General features: G+C 45.4%; 1 protein-coding gene across 1 annotated transcript in view; it reads left to right on the forward strand.

The window, feature by feature from the left end:
• NECAB2 (N-terminal EF-hand calcium binding protein 2) overlaps positions 1-16,554 on the forward strand; it is a 386,434-nt gene that overhangs the window by 267,090 nt on the left and 102,790 nt on the right. The window contains exon 6 of the mRNA XM_006133911.5: positions 15,765-15,901. Within this exon, the coding sequence (XP_006133973.1) occupies positions 15,765-15,901 (137 nt within the window). The remainder of the gene's footprint in view (positions 1-15,764; positions 15,902-16,554) is intronic.

The raw sequence follows: 16,554 nt of genomic DNA on the forward strand, positions 1-16,554 counted from the left end.
CAATCATTTTGCCTAAATGACTGATTATGCGTAGCTACGTGGATGTTTGTATCCAATTTTTTACTTGGGCTTGCAATTTTCATATGTTAACAATACATGCAAAACAAATGCAAAATTATTGCCATAATTCATTGATGTTAATGGAAATATATCATATTAAAACTATTGTAAGGGATGGGGTATCAGACCTCATTGTTATATTCAACTGAAACATTTTGCATATTGGCCCCTACACATACAGTTCTCGGGCACAACCCTCTGCAAGGTCTAACCTCAAATAAGTGATTTGGTAGGAAATGGGGCATATACACATTGCCTTAAACAGAAGCTTATTTCTATTCATATTGCTTGAAATGTGGGAGATACTGGCAATGATCTGAAGATCTTTTAAGTTTCTATCACCAGTCTGGGGGAAGCATCTTGTTCGTTTAGGGATGGATTGTACCACCATTCAGGTCAATGGACAAACTCTCTTTATCAGTGCAAGATTAAGCTTTTTGAACACAGAATAACTTGCTTTAAAGGCTTCATACTCCTGTGTTTGTCTGAGAACAATCTGACTCTTATTAGAATTTTTCTCTAATCAAAAAGCAATGTAATGTTTTATAATATTTTGCTAGTGTTTGCTTTATATTATCAGAGACTACCTTAAGTCAAGGTTTCTCTCTCCTATTTCTAATCTAAGAATAATTGGAGTGCTTTCTTATTCAGCAAGAAATCTTAGTTTTTAGCAGGTATCTCTTATCAGAAGGTGCAAAAATAATTTCTTAGGAAAATGTGCTTCCCCAGAGAGGAGGCTGTTTATCTCTTGTCTCATATCTCCTTTATTTTCATATAAGAGCAACATCCTTTCATGCTTGAAACAGGGAAGTTAGAACCACAGATGGAGTGGGCTTTGTTGAAGTAACAGTGGATAGAATCATGCTCTGAAATATTTGTCACATTGTGTGTAACCAGCTCTAGGACATTTCTCTGGGGGAGAGATGGCTGCCTTGGCAAACATTTCAGTTTCTTTGTTTCACTAGGTTAAAGGACCTAAATCTGGCCCAGCATCTGATATGTTTTAATTATCCTGATTCCAGCCAGCAGCTGGCATATTTTAATTACTTGCTATCTAAAGAGTGTTTGTGGCTGAGCCAATATGTGCAGAACAGAAGAGGGCTCCCTCTGTAAACATTCAGACTTTTGTTTGATAATGTACTCTCATCTCTTTGCAAGTTTCTTAAGGCAGCAGCCTTAATCCTCCTCCTCTTTAAACTTTATAGAAATTAGCAATCACATTGAAAAAATGGGGGTATAGGATTATTCCTTATATACTGTTCTAATTAATACACTCTGCCCAAGTTACAGGTTACAAACTCTAATGCAGCCCTCATCTCATTCTGCCTCCTTTCCTACCTTTGTTTTTGTTTTGTAAAGTCAAAGTATGTCTGGGGAAATAACTGGTAGCATCTGGAAATGACACATTCAATTACATGAACCAACTCCTTCAAATTGACAGCCCTACATAATATAATAAAACCCATAGTGTCTTCATGCTTTCCTTTCTCTGTGAAAAACCATTTCATGCCTTATCTGTTGTGAGCATGAGATGTGCCAATGAACTCCAATTTAGCCCATGCAGCTTCATTGAAATTATTGTAATGAGCCTATACCACATGGATTAAAGAGTTTTTGACATGTAGTATCTCATTAAGTCAAAGTTAATTGTGTTAATTCAATTTTATTCTAAAAACAAGTTGAGTCTATCAGTTTTAGCCATCTTAATAGAGCAGGAAGCAGTGAAAACTGTGTGTATGTGTAGTGTGTTAGAATGCACAGGTAAAAAAAAAATGACTGTTTTCAAAGAGTGGCCTTTTCATTTTAAATGTGGTATTTCTCTAGTCATTTCCATCCAAGGATGTAAACAATTACACCTTGCAACACCCTTTCATGGTAGGCTGGTAATATTGTCATGCCAGTTTCATTAGTGGGGAAGTGAAACAATTTTCCCACTTTATATAGGAAATCACTGGAAAAAGTTAGGAGTAGATGCCAGGATTCCTGCATTCCATTTTCTAATCACTGAATGACGTTGCTCTTCAGATAATGCATGAGGTGCCAAACATGAGTGCTTTAAGTTCTAGGTAGGTGTTTCCTCAGTGCTTTATTTCTTTAAAAACAAACAAACAGACTGAGACCATAATATTTCTGAGCATTTTCTCTGTTCTCACGTTCATCATGATATTTACATCTCTCCAAATAATTCAAAATGTAATGCTGCAAAAGGATGGGGATGCATTGGAGAGGGTCCAGCAGAGGGCGACCAAAATGATTAGGGGGCTGGAGCATATGACTTATGAGGAGAGACTGAGGGATTTGGGAGAGTGAGGGGGGATTTGATAGCAGCAAAAGAGAAGAGTGAGGGGGGTTTTGATAGCAGCCTTCAACTAGGTTGCATTAAGAGCAGCATTGCCAGTCGATCCAGAGATGTGATTATTCCTCTTTACTCGGCTCTGGCGAGGCCACATCTAGAGTATTGTTTCCAGTTCTGGGCCCCCAATTACAGGAAGGATGTGGATGTATTGGAAAGGGTCCAGTGGAGGGTGACCAAAATGATTAGGGGGCTGGAGCATATGACCTATGAGGAGAGGCTGAGGGAGTTGGGTCTATTTAGTCTGCAGAAGAGAAAAGTGAGAGGGGATTTGATAGCAGCCATCAACTTCCTGAAGAGAGGTTCCAAAGAGGATGGAGAGAGGCTGTTCACAGTAATGACGGATGGCAGAATAAGGAGCAATCGTCTCAAGTTACAATGGGAAAGGTCTAGGTTGGATATTACGAAAAACTATTTCACTAGGAGGATGGTGAAGCACTGGAATGGGTTACCTAGGGAGGTAGTGGAATCTCCATCCCTAGAGGTGTTTAAGTCTCGGCTTGACAAAGCCCTGGCTGGGTTGATTTAGTTGGGATTGGTCCTGCCGTGGGCAGGGGGATGGACTTGATGACCCCCTGTTAGTCTTTAAAGTGCTACATAGTCCTGTATTTTGCTTCAGCTACCCCAGACTAACACGGCTACATTTCTATTACTATGTAAAATATGGGCATTGATGATCTATTCTCTTCATCACATTCTTGATTTTACACTCTTTGAGGTATGGACTCTTATCGTATATATAGTAGCCCAATGTCTGAGACTCTGTAACGCTGAAGTGCTGGCTGTTCCCTCTGGGTGGCACTGTTGCCTCCCTGGCTGTTCCCTCTGGCAGTGCTGTTGCCTGAGTCACATCCTTCTCCTCCCGCCGTGGTACTCTGCTGACTTCTGTGCCACTCAGCTGGGCCACCGCGGGGCAGCAAGCGATGCAAGTGGCCGTTTGGGCACCGTGGTCCCCATGCAGCACCTCCGTGCTGCATGGGGAGCGTGGGGCTCAAAGGGCCGCTTGCACTGCTTGCTCCCCTGCAGCGGCCTGGCTGAGTGGCACAGAAGTCAGCCAAGCACTATGGCGGGAGGGGAAGGGGGGCGGGGCGGTGACGTACATGGCCAAGCCCCACCCTCCCTTCACCACCCACTGTGGCGCTCGGCTGACTTCTGTGCCATTCAGCCGGGCTGCCACAGGGGAGCCCAAACAGCCATGTGCTCTGCTTGCTCCCCCACGGCGCCCCGGCTGAGCGGCGCAGAAGTCAGCCAAGCACCACGGCAGGAGGCGAAGGGGAGCGGGGCGCTGACGTGCACACTCAGCTTGGCCGCCGCATGGGAGCAAGTGGCACAAGCAACCGTTTGGGCTCAGCACTCCCCATGCAGCACAGGGAGTGGGGAGTCCGAACAGTCATTTGGGCTCCACGGTCCCCCGAGAGGGGGGGAAGGGGAGAGAGAGACACACACACACACTCAGGAGAGAAGACCTACATGGAGGAGAGACCTGAAAATCCCATCTTATGACGGGCTAATTGACTAGTTGTGTATAATACCTTATGTAATGGCACCTGTATCTTTGGTGGGCCCGTTAGGTGCTAATTCAAATAAGAATGACCTTTAGTGCGTCCTCTAAATGCTGCACTGCACCTGTACATTTTTGCACTTCTGCAAAGTTGTGATCAATTGGAGGTGAAGTAGCCTGTACATCTCATCAATTACAGAAGGCATGGAGACTGTTATATACGCTCTGTATTTCAGATTAACACTTTGATGCTTCAAATTCACTTTAACCTTGGGAACACTTTGGATGACTTTTTTTTCTATAATACATCAGATGTACTGGATAGCAGTAACCAGTGTATTAAACATGGCTGGAAATGTGAAGATTTACAAATGAAGTGTGGATTGAAAATGGAGGATGACGCAGCTTTACTTCAACTATAAAATATTACTGATAAAAGAAATATCTTGGAAGCTTGTCAAGAGCAAGCAGACTTGCCATTTGGTGACCTTGTCTTCAGATACATCTTCTCAGTCCCAGATGGGCAACAGATAAAAAGAAGCTTAAAGGGCAGAGAGATCGGAGAGGATCCCAAAAGAAAGGTATTCTAATGTGCTAGCTGCAGCACAAGAAAACATGTGGGCTGTGTCTACACTGCACCCCTTTCCCAGAAAAGGGATGCAGATGAGACAAGTCAGAATTGCGAATGAAGCAGGGGATTTAAATATCCCCCGCTTCATTTGTATAAACATGGCTGCTGTTTTTTTCCGGCTCGGGGCTTTGCCGGAGAAAAGCGCCAGTCTAGACGGGATCTTGCGGAAAATAAAGCCTTTTCCGAAAGGTCCCTTATTCCTGATTTTAAGAGGAATAAGGGACCTTTTGGAAAAGGCTTTATTTTCCGAAAGATCCTGTCTAGACTGGCGCTTTTCTCTGGCAAAGCCCCGAGCTGGAAAAAAAGTGGCAGCCATGTTTATACAAAGGAAGCGGGGGATATTTAAATCCCCCGCTTCATTTGCAATTCTGACTTGTCTCATCTGCATCCCTTTTCCGGAAAAGGGGTGCAGTGTGGACACAGCCTTGTAGTTTTATTTCAAGTTGAATAATATTTAGAATTATTCTGGACTTCCAAATAGCATAACCTAAAATAGTAACATAACCTAAAGCAGGGATGGCTAACTAAATCAGACCCTTAGAAATTAGGGTGAATATCTTATTGAGAGACATTTAGGTAGTTTTAATTTAGTAAATTTATAAATTGTTATATTGTCTTACACTGTTCTCACCATAAATAGATGATACCAGTGTCTTAGTGCAGAGGCCTTTTTATTAGGAGATGTGGGTGGATCCCAGATATGGGGCAAGATTAGATGAGACATTGCCTTTAGTTCTGTTTCAGCAATAGAGATGGGTGTGCTGAGGCTGGCAATTGACACACATCTTCAGTCTAGACTACAGGGTTTTTTCAAAAAAACTTCCCCTGCATCTAGACTACTGCTGCGTTCTTTTGAAAGTAAATTGAAAGAACATGGCAATTTTTTTGACCATGGAAAACCTCGTTTTACGAGGAAAAATGCCTTTTTTTGAAAGTGCTCTTTCGAAAAAAGGCATTATGTAATGCAAACTGCTTTTTAGAAGGAGAGCATCCAGACTGCCTGGGTGCTCTCTTTAGAAAAAGCAGTTTGCTTTTTTGAAAGTACTGGGTTGTAGTCTCTATGCTCTCTTTTGAAAGAGGCTTGCAGTCTAGACATAGCCTTAGAGAAGATAAAGGGTATGGCTCGCTATGCCAAGAGCCCACATCTCTGGAATACTCTTTCCCGTCATCTCGGCTGGATTCCTCTTTGTGACAAATGGCTACATGGGTGATCTTCCACCACTCTGTGTGTCCTTGCGCCAGGCTCTGGAAGGAAGAAGGTCAAGAGACACCTCCAAGGAGCAGGGCATTCTAGGCTGTGGGATCTGGCTCTGGCACTGCTGTCCAGACAGCTGGCTATCCCACTGTAAAATACATGTGGAGATAAGTCATTGGAGCTCTACTGAGAGATTCACTAGGCAAAGTCAACTCGCAGCTGGTGTTTATAGTACTTGACCAGCCTGCCCTAACAGAATGCATCTACATGGGCTGGCTACCTTTGTAGGCTGAGACTGTACGCCAGTTGTAGTGGTGGCTTTTTATTATGAGGATAGCTCAGGACTAAAATGAAACCACCAAACAGCCCTTTGTTTGGCCTGAAACCAGACCAGTTTGGTTTGGTTTCAGACTAGCAGACTCATGACACAGAGCTCCATAGCCTTGTAAGTGTCCCCTGAGCTAGTCTGTTGAACCAGGTTTTTAAATATCTACCAGTTGACCTATTGGAGATTATTTTTACTGTCAAATGGGTGCTCATCCAATCTGTCCCAAAGTTATTGAACTCAAATGCTATGCTAGTGTTTCAAATTAACTTAACAAGTCAATAACATTACCTAGAGATGCCAATATCTTAAAATAAAAACCTCAATAAAAATGACATTTAAGCCTTGGAAACTAATTATTTTCAAAGTGCAGTCAATTTTGAAATTAATGAATCATAAAATTCCTTGCTATGCTTAGTCCTTTTTAAACTCCTTCACTTCAAAAATATACATTCTTTTAAAGAAAAATAAAATCTAAGTCTGAGTGAGCTTTTTTGGAAATGCCAGGCATTCATCCTCAGGGAGTTAGGAAATCAAAGGATGGCATAGAAACAGATCTGAAACTACATCATGTCTGAGTGGTCCATATTTTCAAAAATGCCCCCACACAATTGCAAGCCTAATGATTTTCATGCAAATGGGATTTTCTTGGCATTCACAAATAATCATTTGTGTCCAGCTAGTGATTTATGCATTCAGATAAACAAGGTTGCTGTGCAATTACCATAGCTCTACATATGCATTACAGACTTGTTCTGGGGTACTATTACATAGTCACTTGTAAAAATATGACCCCATCTTTTGTTTCTATTATGCCCCTTCCTGTAATATTGAAATCAATTATTCATACAAGATTAGGGTTGGAAGAGCCTTCATAAGATCATCTAGTTCAACCCCCTACTCAAAGCAGGACCAGCCCCAACCAAATCATTCCTGGTCTTAAAAGCCTCTAAGGATGGTGATCCCACTCCCTCCATAGGTAACCCATTCCAATGCTGCACCACCCTCCTAGTGAAACAGTTTTTCCTAATATCCAACCTAGACCTCCCCTGCTGCAACTTCAGACTATTGCTCCTTGTTCTGTCATCTGTCTCCACTGAGAACAGCCTCTCACCATCCTCTTTGGAACACTCCTTTGGGTAATTGAAGGTTGATGTCAAATCCCCTCTCACTTTTCTCTTCTGTAGACTAAACAAGCATAAAATCCTCAGCCTCTCCTTGTAAGAATATGCTCCAGCCCCCTAATCATTTTGGTTGCCCTCTGCTGGACTTTCTCCAATGCATCCACATCCTTTCAAAACTGGACACGGTACTCCAGATGTGGCCTCACCAGTGGGGAATAATCACTCCTCTTGATCTGCTAGCAATACTACTAACGAAGCCTTTCTTGGCAACAAGGGCACACTGTTGACTCTTGTCCAGCTTCTCATCCACTGTAATCCCCAGGTCCCTTTTTGCACAGCTGTTGCTTAGCCAGTTGGTCTCCAGCCTGGAGCACGGAAGTCTTCCACTCTGAGGCTACATCTAGACTGCAGAGATTTTGCACAAAAATGGCCGTTTTCACACAAAAACTCACGGAGCATCCACGCTGCAAGACTGTTTTTGCGCGAGTAAATTTACAGTATATCAGAAAAGAAAGGGATTTTGTGCAATAGTTATTCCTCTTTCTACAAGGTTTGTGTGGACAGGAAATGGGGGGTTTGCACAAAAAACGGGGCCATTCTGTTAATGGCAATCAGCTTTCTCATGAGAGAGCGTCCATGCTGTATGGATGCTTTCTTGCGGAAAAGCACATCGCTTTTTCAATACACTTTTACAGTGTGGACAGGCTCTTGTGCAAGATGTTTATGCGGAAGATCTCTCATAGCCTGAGTGTAGGACTCTGCACTTGTCCTTGTTGAGCCTTCTTAGATTTATTTTGGCCCAATCATTTAATCTGTCCAGGTCACTCTGGACCCTATCCCTGCCCTCCAGTGTATCTACCTCTCCCCTTAGCTTAGTGTCATCCGCAAACTTGCTGAGGGTACAAACCACTCCGTCATCCAGATCATTAATGAAAATGTTGAACAAAACTGGAATCAAGACTGACCCCTGGGGCACTCCACTTGATATTGATCACTACCCATTGTGCCCTACAATTTAGCCAGCTTTCTGTCTACTTTCTAGTCCATTCATCCAGGCCATGCTTCTTTAACTTGCTGGCAAGAATATTATGGGATAACTGTCCGGTATGGATCGCATACTCTGTTTAACTATGCCAATTTGAAGCCAACTTTAGATTAGACAGAAAACTGTTCCTGTGTAGACAGAACTTTAGCTTGAGCCATGTCTTTTTAATCTGTGATTCAATTTCCCTCAGGCCATCCCTGCATGGGAAACCTTTTTGAATAACTTAAGATGTGAACTTAAGCTAACATACTGTACTGATATACCCAACTCCCCTCCCCTCACCACATGGACACCAATTCTAGAATGGCAGAGACTTTATGCAGTTTGCCTTACATTACCTGGGAAGAGTTCTGAACTAAAAGCCCAGAAAAGCCATTCTTGTCCCCAATGAGCACCCGTATCTGGAAGTTGGAGTGGGAGGTGTTTGTTGTTAATACAGGGATAACAGCTTCTGTATAACTGGTGAAGCTTCATGTGGAGACAAAGTTTCAGATGCTGAGTCAGCTGGAAACCTACTGAGAGAGTCATGTGGAGATGTCATTAGCATCCACATGTATAGAACATTTCACATTCTGTGCCAGCAGTCCCACAGTCATTAACATAGGATTAAGCCCTGCAAGGGGGTGAGCCCTGAGGGAGAAAGGAGCAGCAGGGGGGCTTCAGATGGAAAGGGCAGGGCAGGGGGCCAGCCTCTCCCAACCAGCTCTTCAGCACTGCCTAGCCTGTGCTACCAGGGACTCCAGCAATGACTTAAAGGGCCTGAGGCCCTGGCTGCTGCTGCAGTAAATGGCATAGTAGCTGAGAGTCCTGAGTCCTTTTAAATGGCTGGGCCCCAGGTCAGCTTCCCCTTTTGCCTCCCCTCCCCCATCAGAAGCCCTACCACTAGGGTCTTTAAAGTACTGTCATGCCATCACTTAAACATCAGCTGTGTACTGGCCCGGATGTCTGCCCTTCATCCATGGTCAGGAAAGCATCACCACCTAGCCAGTATGGCTCTGAGGTAAACCTTATAATTAGTAGCTCTTTTCAGCAGAGTGCCTGGACATGAAGCTTCTTTGCAGGCTACTCCAAAAGTCTGTGTATGACAGTGTGTTCAGGAGAAGGGGGGGATAACCCAGTCATGCAGTCCAGTTGGCTGAGCTGAAGAATAGCGAGTGTCAGGGCAAAAGTGTTACCAATGGTCAGGGTGATCTTTGGGGGGGGTTATGAAGATTTTTGGGAGTTCTGAAGAAAAACCAGGAATCTATTCAGAGGCACAAAAAGGCTGATTTTAAATTTTTCACATTTAAATTGCTCCATTGTGTGTCACATGTGTAGGTACCCTCTTGCGCAATGCTGTTACACCTATTACTTTTCAGGAAGAACGGCGTTGCGCAAGAGGGTTTTTCTTGTACAAGAAGGGCAGTGTAGACGCTCCTTCTTGCGCAACTGCCTCTTCTGAAAAAAATGGTGGCTCATTAGGTATGCAAATTACGCTCAGCGATATTCCATGCTTAGCCTCATTTGCATATTACTTGCGCAAGAAGCCGCAAGTGTAGACATAGCCAAATTGTTCTCCTTGGCCTCTGAGAATAGGATTTAAATGGGCTTAAACTGCAGCAAGGGAGTTTAGGTTGGACATTAGTGAAAACTTCCTAACTGGTTAAACACTGGAATAAATTGCCTAGGAAGGTTGTGGAATCTCTATCTCTGGAGATATTTAAGAGCAGTTTGGATAGACTTCTATCAGGGATGACCTAGACCAGGGCTACTAAACTTTTGGGGGCCACAATGATACTCACAGCACATGCCAAGGGCCGCAACTTAAGGGTAGTTACATGTACATGCAAATATATGCAAATAGCTTCTTTCACACTGATGGGCATGAATACAAAGATTAAGGCAAGACTACACAACACACAGGCCCCATTTAAGTCAGTTCTGCTGATACTAATAAAATGCAACATTGACATGATTTCCACCGATATGACAGCACTTGTAATGAGCAATGACAGCCAGGAATTGAACTATTAAAATGCATAGCAACAAAAGAACATTATATTGTCTTGTCATTATGGAGCATGTTCCCAGTGGAGGCCATGTTCAAAGGATCCCACCCACGAGCTGTGTGTTGAGCCCTGCATAAACCCAAACTGTACCATGGGCCACAAACCAACAGGCTGCGGGCTGCGTGTCGAATAGCTCTGATCTAGACAGTGCTTGGTCCTACCATGAGGGCAGGGGACTGGACTTGATAACCTCTCAAGGTCCCTTCTAGTTCTATGATTGTATGAGTCTAACATTTTGGAGCAGAGTAATAAAACCAATATTGTCTTTATCATAGTTTTTCAATTCAATAACATCTTCCCAACACAGTGCATAGAATAAGCACTGATTCTTCCTGAGGCAAGGCACTGTTTCTTTATTATGTGACTGTATAATGCTTAGTTCAATGGGACTTTGATCTCAGTTGGGACCTTAAAATATCACAAGTTGAAACTTTCACATCTGAGACTCTCTAGTCTGGCAAAATCTGTGGTCTTCACCTCACTACACAATTCCCAGCTGGGAGGAGGGCGGAAATGGGGCATTCCTCTCCAGGCCTGACCTTGCAGTGGTGGGGATTATAAAGGTGGAACACAGGGTAAACTGACTCATTTTTCAAAGTGCAGGAGGAGAGGCCCTTAAGAATGTCAGCTGGTCCCTCCATCCCTACAACACCTCTCCTTTGGTCCCAAGGGGAGAGCTAAATGGTCTGTCTGCCCCCTACAGCAACCAGAGTTGACTGTTCTTCTCCAGTGTGTGGGGCAAGTGAGGAAAGCAGCCAATCTGAAAAGCTTTTTCTCCTGAGGTAGGGCTGAAATTCTCACAACGACTGCAGTATTTTGCACCATTGTGAGAATGGCACCAGACCCAGCCAAAGGCATGTGACTTGTGATGAAGTGAGAGTTGCCAGTACTGGGGAGGGAATGCCATGTAAACCCACATGCAAAGTATCCAAACACTTTGAATTTTCTTTATTAAACATACGTCCCAGCACTACATTTAGGCCTCTGGTCTGTGGAATGTAACTGTTCTTTCATCCCATCTGAACCCTTTCTCTGTCTGATTGATGAACAGATTTTGACCTTTGTAAAGATGGAGAGACAGAAAACCTCACAAAGAATAACCTCATGCCCAAAGGCCCCTCACGCCGCCACCCTTCAGGAACTAGAGGACCAAGAACTAAATTTAATTTCACTTTGTGGGAAAATTGAAGGATGAAGCAATTTATACTCCCAGGCCGAGACCTATATCAAGTGCAAGATCAAAAGAGGTTAAGACAGATGGGGTAGGACCCCTGGGAGAAAGGAGATATATTTATATTGGAATGGTGACAGATTCTGTAACTGTACCCACGCTGCCCGTGTGCTGCTGAGATAAGTGGTTACTGAAAGGGGGAGAAGCTGCAGACTGTTACGTTCGTATTGAAGTCAAATGGGGAAGATCCTTGGCAGACTGCTGCAAGACTGTTCCACAGGGCACGAGAATCGCAGCACCCAATCCATTCAGTGTTCAACTCTTGCCAGTGCTGCCTGGTCAGTACCTCTTGTGTGGCTCCCCTTTCCCACTGCAAGGATAAATTAATCAGCTCCCCCGGACGACACGTTCACAGCTGCATTGTCCTCTCGCCTCCATCCCTGTTAACTAACAGGGGTACGTCTACACTACAGCGCTAATTCGAACTCACTTAGTTCGAATTAGTTAATTCAAACTAAGCTAATTCGAACTAATGCATCTAGAACTAAAAACTAGTTCGAATTAGCGTTTTGCTAATTCGAACTAGCGCGTCCACATTGAGTGGACCCTGAAGCGGGGTTAAGGATGGCCGGAAGCAGTGCCGGCAGGGCATCAGAGGAGGACTTAGAGCGTGGAGATGCTGCCTCAGGCTAGCCGAGGGCTGTGCTTAAAGGGTCCCGAACCCCACCCCGTACAGACAGTTCTCAGGGGTGTCCCGCTTGCAAAGCAGTCCTGGCTTGAAGTGCCCTGAGTGCCCACCTTGGGCACATCACAGCACTCGGCCATCAGCCCGGCTGCACTTGCCGCAGGCTGCCATCTGGGAAGAGGGGGCAATTGGGGGGCTGCAGGAGAGCTTCCAACCCTGCCACGCAGGGCTGGCCTTACCATAAAGTGAACTGAGGCCACCGCCTCAGGTGCCAGATTGTGGAGGGGCACCACTATGACCCAGAGAATTGTGACCTTTCAAAGTTTTAGCCCAAGCTAGGTGACATGGGGGCGTCATTTGAGCTCCCTGCCTCAAGTGCCAAAATGTTGTGGGCCAGCCCTGCTGCCACTGCAGCCTCAGGGCTATATTAGCTGATTTGCTTCTATAACTGCAGAAAGCCCCATTAAGAAATGACAGAGGTGTAGGTCCTAGGCTGGGCCATGAGATACCACTGAACCTGATTTGTAGAACTAGCATGGGCTCCCAAAGACTTGACTGGGGCATAAGAACCACACCGGCTGTACACACACACATGGGAATTGCGGAAGGCTGTGTAGAGAGCAAAGAATGGGGAATCCACAACAGTATCTAGAGAGGCCAGTCAGGTGGCTTCTCAGTTTGGAGGGGAAAGTCAAAAGGGAAAGTTTGTTGGCAATTGAAACAGCACCCCAAAATTATTGCTTTTACAAACAGCAATCAGGTACTTGGAGACTCACTATTAATATACCCAGATCATCAAACAGATGTATCTTTCCTGGGTACATTCAGTAATTTAGAAAAGAAAGAAATACAGGGAGGAAGACTCTGGTTAATCAGAATAATGTAACTTTTCCCATGTTTATGTTAAATAAGTCAATATGGGTATGTCTACACTACAGCGCTAATTCGAACTAACGTAGTTCGAATTAGTTAATTCGAACTAAGCTAATTCGAACTAACACGTCTAGAACTAAAAACTAGTTCGAATTAGCGTTTTGCTAATTCGAACTAGCATGTCCACATTAAGTGGACCCTGAACAGGGCTTAAGGATGGCCGGAAGCAGTGCTGGCAGGGCATCAGAGGAGGACTTAGAGCGTAGAGATGCTGTCTCAGGCTAGCCGAGGGCTGCACTTAAAGGGACCCGACCCCCACCCTGGACAGACAGTTCTCAGGGGTGCCCCGCTTGAAAACCAGTCCTGGCTTGGAGTGCCCGGAGTGCCCACACTGGGCACATCACACCACTCGGCCATCAGCCCGGCTGCATTTGCCGCAGGCTGCCATCTGGGGAGAGGGGGCAATTGGGTGGCTGCAGGAGAGCTTCCACCCCCAGAAGCCCGCAGAGCCAGCCCAGTCCTCCCCATCGGGGGCTCGTGCCCCATTCCTCCCTCACCTCCTTCCACTTACCCTTCCCTAGCCCCTTTTCTTGATGTACAAAATAAAGGACAATTGTGTTCAAAACTGGAATCTGTCTTTATTGAACAAAATGGGGGGAGACTGGGAAAAGGAGGTGGGAGAGGGGAAGAGAGAGGCTGGGAGAGGGGAGGGCAACTACAATGATGAGGGGTTGGGAACAGGTCCCATATGAAGAGAGGCTAAAGTGACTGGGACTTCTCAGCTTAGAAAAGAGGAGACGGAGGGGGGACAGGATAGAGGTCTCTAAAAGCAAGAGTCGGGTGGAGAGCGTGCATACAGAAAAGTTCTTCATTAGTTCCCATAAAGAAGGACTAGAGGACACCAAAGGAAAGGAATGGGTAGCAGGCTTCAAACTAGTAAGGGAAAGTTGTTCTTCACAAAGCAAAGAGTCAACCTGTGGAACTCCTTGCTGCAGGAGGCTGTGAAGGCTAGAACTAGAACAGAGTTTAAAGGGAAGTGAGATCAAGTCATGGAGGTTGGGTCCATGGAGTGCTATTAGCCAGGGGGTAGGAGTGGTGTCCCTGCCCAAGGTTTGTGGAAGGCTGGAGAGGGATGGCACGAGACAAATGGCTTGGTCACTGTCTTCAGTCCATCCCTTCTAGGGTCTCTAGGGTTGGCCGCTGTCGGCAGACAGGCTACTGGGCTAGATGGACCTTTGGTCTGACCCAGGACGGCCATTGTAAGCTCAGAGCTCAGGATCGGGGGTCTCAGTGGACCCCCTTGATTTTCATGCAAACCTGCTCCTGGGTGGCCAGGCTGGCAGCTCTCCTGCCCAAGCCGGCCACTTTCCTGTGCCTAGTGCGGAGATCGTGGATGAGGTCCACGATGTCCGCACTAGCCCAGGCGGGTGTCCGCCTCTTGCAGTCCCGGGCAAGCTCCCGGGAGCCGCCAGCCTGGTCCCGGGAAGAGGGGGAGGGCTGGGGGGCATCGGGTGGCTGGCTCGATCCGTGCCAGGTGCAGGGTCTGCTGGCTGGGTGCTGGCAGGCTTGCACCTGGCACGGGCACCGTAGCCAGCCCGTGCCCCTTTAAAGGGTCCGGGGCCAGGAGGGGGGCATAAAGTTTCCCTGGTGTTGGCCAGTGTGGCCACCAGGGAAACCTGGGGAGGGCTAGCCTCCCACTAGTTCGAATTAAGGGTCTACACAGCCCTTAATTCGAACTAAGCGCTCCGCTAGTTCGAATTAAATTCAAACTAGCGGAGCGCTAGTGTAGCGCCTATCAAAGTTAGTTCGAACTAACGTCCGTTAGTTCGAACTAACTTTGTAGTGTAGACATACCCTATGTTATTTCAGAATTGCAGCACGACTAGCATAAATCAACCAGCCTCTTTCTTTTCCTTTTCCATTTCCTTTTTTCTCACAATCCTGTCATGAACCTTCCACTGAACCTATTGTATAGAAATCTTTTTCACTGTGAACTTTCTTCTCTTGGCATTACATTTTGGCCTGCCCCCAGAATTCACAGGAAGGAATTTTCTGCAAGCCAGTGTCATATCTTGAGAGGCATGAAATGAGCTCTAACTAGAGATTGCTATAACCAGAGTCTGAGATGGAAGGGCCACAGAGTAACTCTCACACCATCACTTAGATGGAAATTGCTGAGTATGATTATACATTCCACTAATGTCCAGTGCGAGAAGGTGGGTGGAGGATTTTCATGTCAGTGGACAATAGGGTGCCCAGATTGCAAATGTAAAAAGTCAGAACAGGGGTGAGGCGAGCCTATATAAGATAAAGCCCCTATATTGAAACTGTCCCTATAAAATCAGGACATTGTGGGTCTATGCTACAGGGCTTAACTTGAAATAAGCTACGCAAATTGAGCTATGTCAATTGCATAGCTTATTTTGAAATAGCTTATTATAAAATAGGGAGCATCTACACAACACTTACTTCGAAACAGAGCACTCTTCCTCCAACTTCCCTTACTCCTCCTACAATAAGGGTTACAGGTCAGAGTAAGAAGTTGTCCACCTTGACAGTATATTGACATTGTTTCAAAATAACTGCCTGCTGTGTAGATGAGGACGACATTATTTCGAAATAATGTTGCTGTGTAGACGTACCCCTAGTCACCTGAGGAGAAGGGAGCAGGCTTCCTGATGGCCACTTTCTACAGAGTTTTCTTACCCAAGCTACTGGCACTTTCTCACAGAGCTCCATGCCTTTCTTTTCAGGTGTATGAAAGAGGCACCAATGTGGACCAGTTTGTGACCCGTTTTCTATTGAAGGAGACTGCCAACCAGATCCAATCTCTGCTGAACTCTGTGGAGAGTGCGGTTGATGCCATTGATGAACAAACCAATCAGATCAGGTTGGTGATATGTTCTTGTCTTCTGCATTCTGCGCCCTACTGCTGCTCTTCTGGTTTAACCTGTTTTGTTTGTTAGCCAGCCTTTTCTACTACCAAGGTGCTGCTGGGGGATGCTTATATAGTCTGTGTCTTGAACTGGTGTGGCCAACTTTTTCAAACACTTTTTACTTCATGGTGTATCATGGAGCAAGCAGTGAAGTAAAACTAGAAGCTCAAACTAGAACTAGGAAACACAGGTTTATTTGGGTGAGTTGGAAATATGCTTCACAGAGTGAAAATTGTGATGTTCAGTCCCATGCAGAGGGGCACCACCTGACCTCCACTTAAGCAGAAGCCAAACACCACGTAAGAGCTCAATGTGATTCTTCCCAGTGTGCTAGAGAGAACAGCACGTTCTCCTCTCCGTGGCTAGCCACTGCTGAGGTCATGTCATCATTGTCTCACTCTGTCTCTTTCGAAGTAGCTTTAGTCCCAGCCTGCGAGACAGGTAAAGCAGAGATTGCAGAGGAAAGGCCCCTCTATTGGGGGAGGAAGAAGGAAAGAAGAAGGTTCCATGATCCCACCATACTCATACCTGCCAAATTCTGGCCATTGGGGTTGCATGCGAGCACTGAGCTCTGCAAGGTAGCATGTTTTGGGGCTGTGGACTGTGT

Source organism: Pelodiscus sinensis, chromosome 12, assembly GCF_052426305.1.
Source record: "Pelodiscus sinensis isolate ZL-2025 chromosome 12, ASM5242630v1, whole genome shotgun sequence".
NCBI classification, from domain to species: domain Eukaryota; kingdom Metazoa; phylum Chordata; order Testudines; family Trionychidae; genus Pelodiscus; species Pelodiscus sinensis.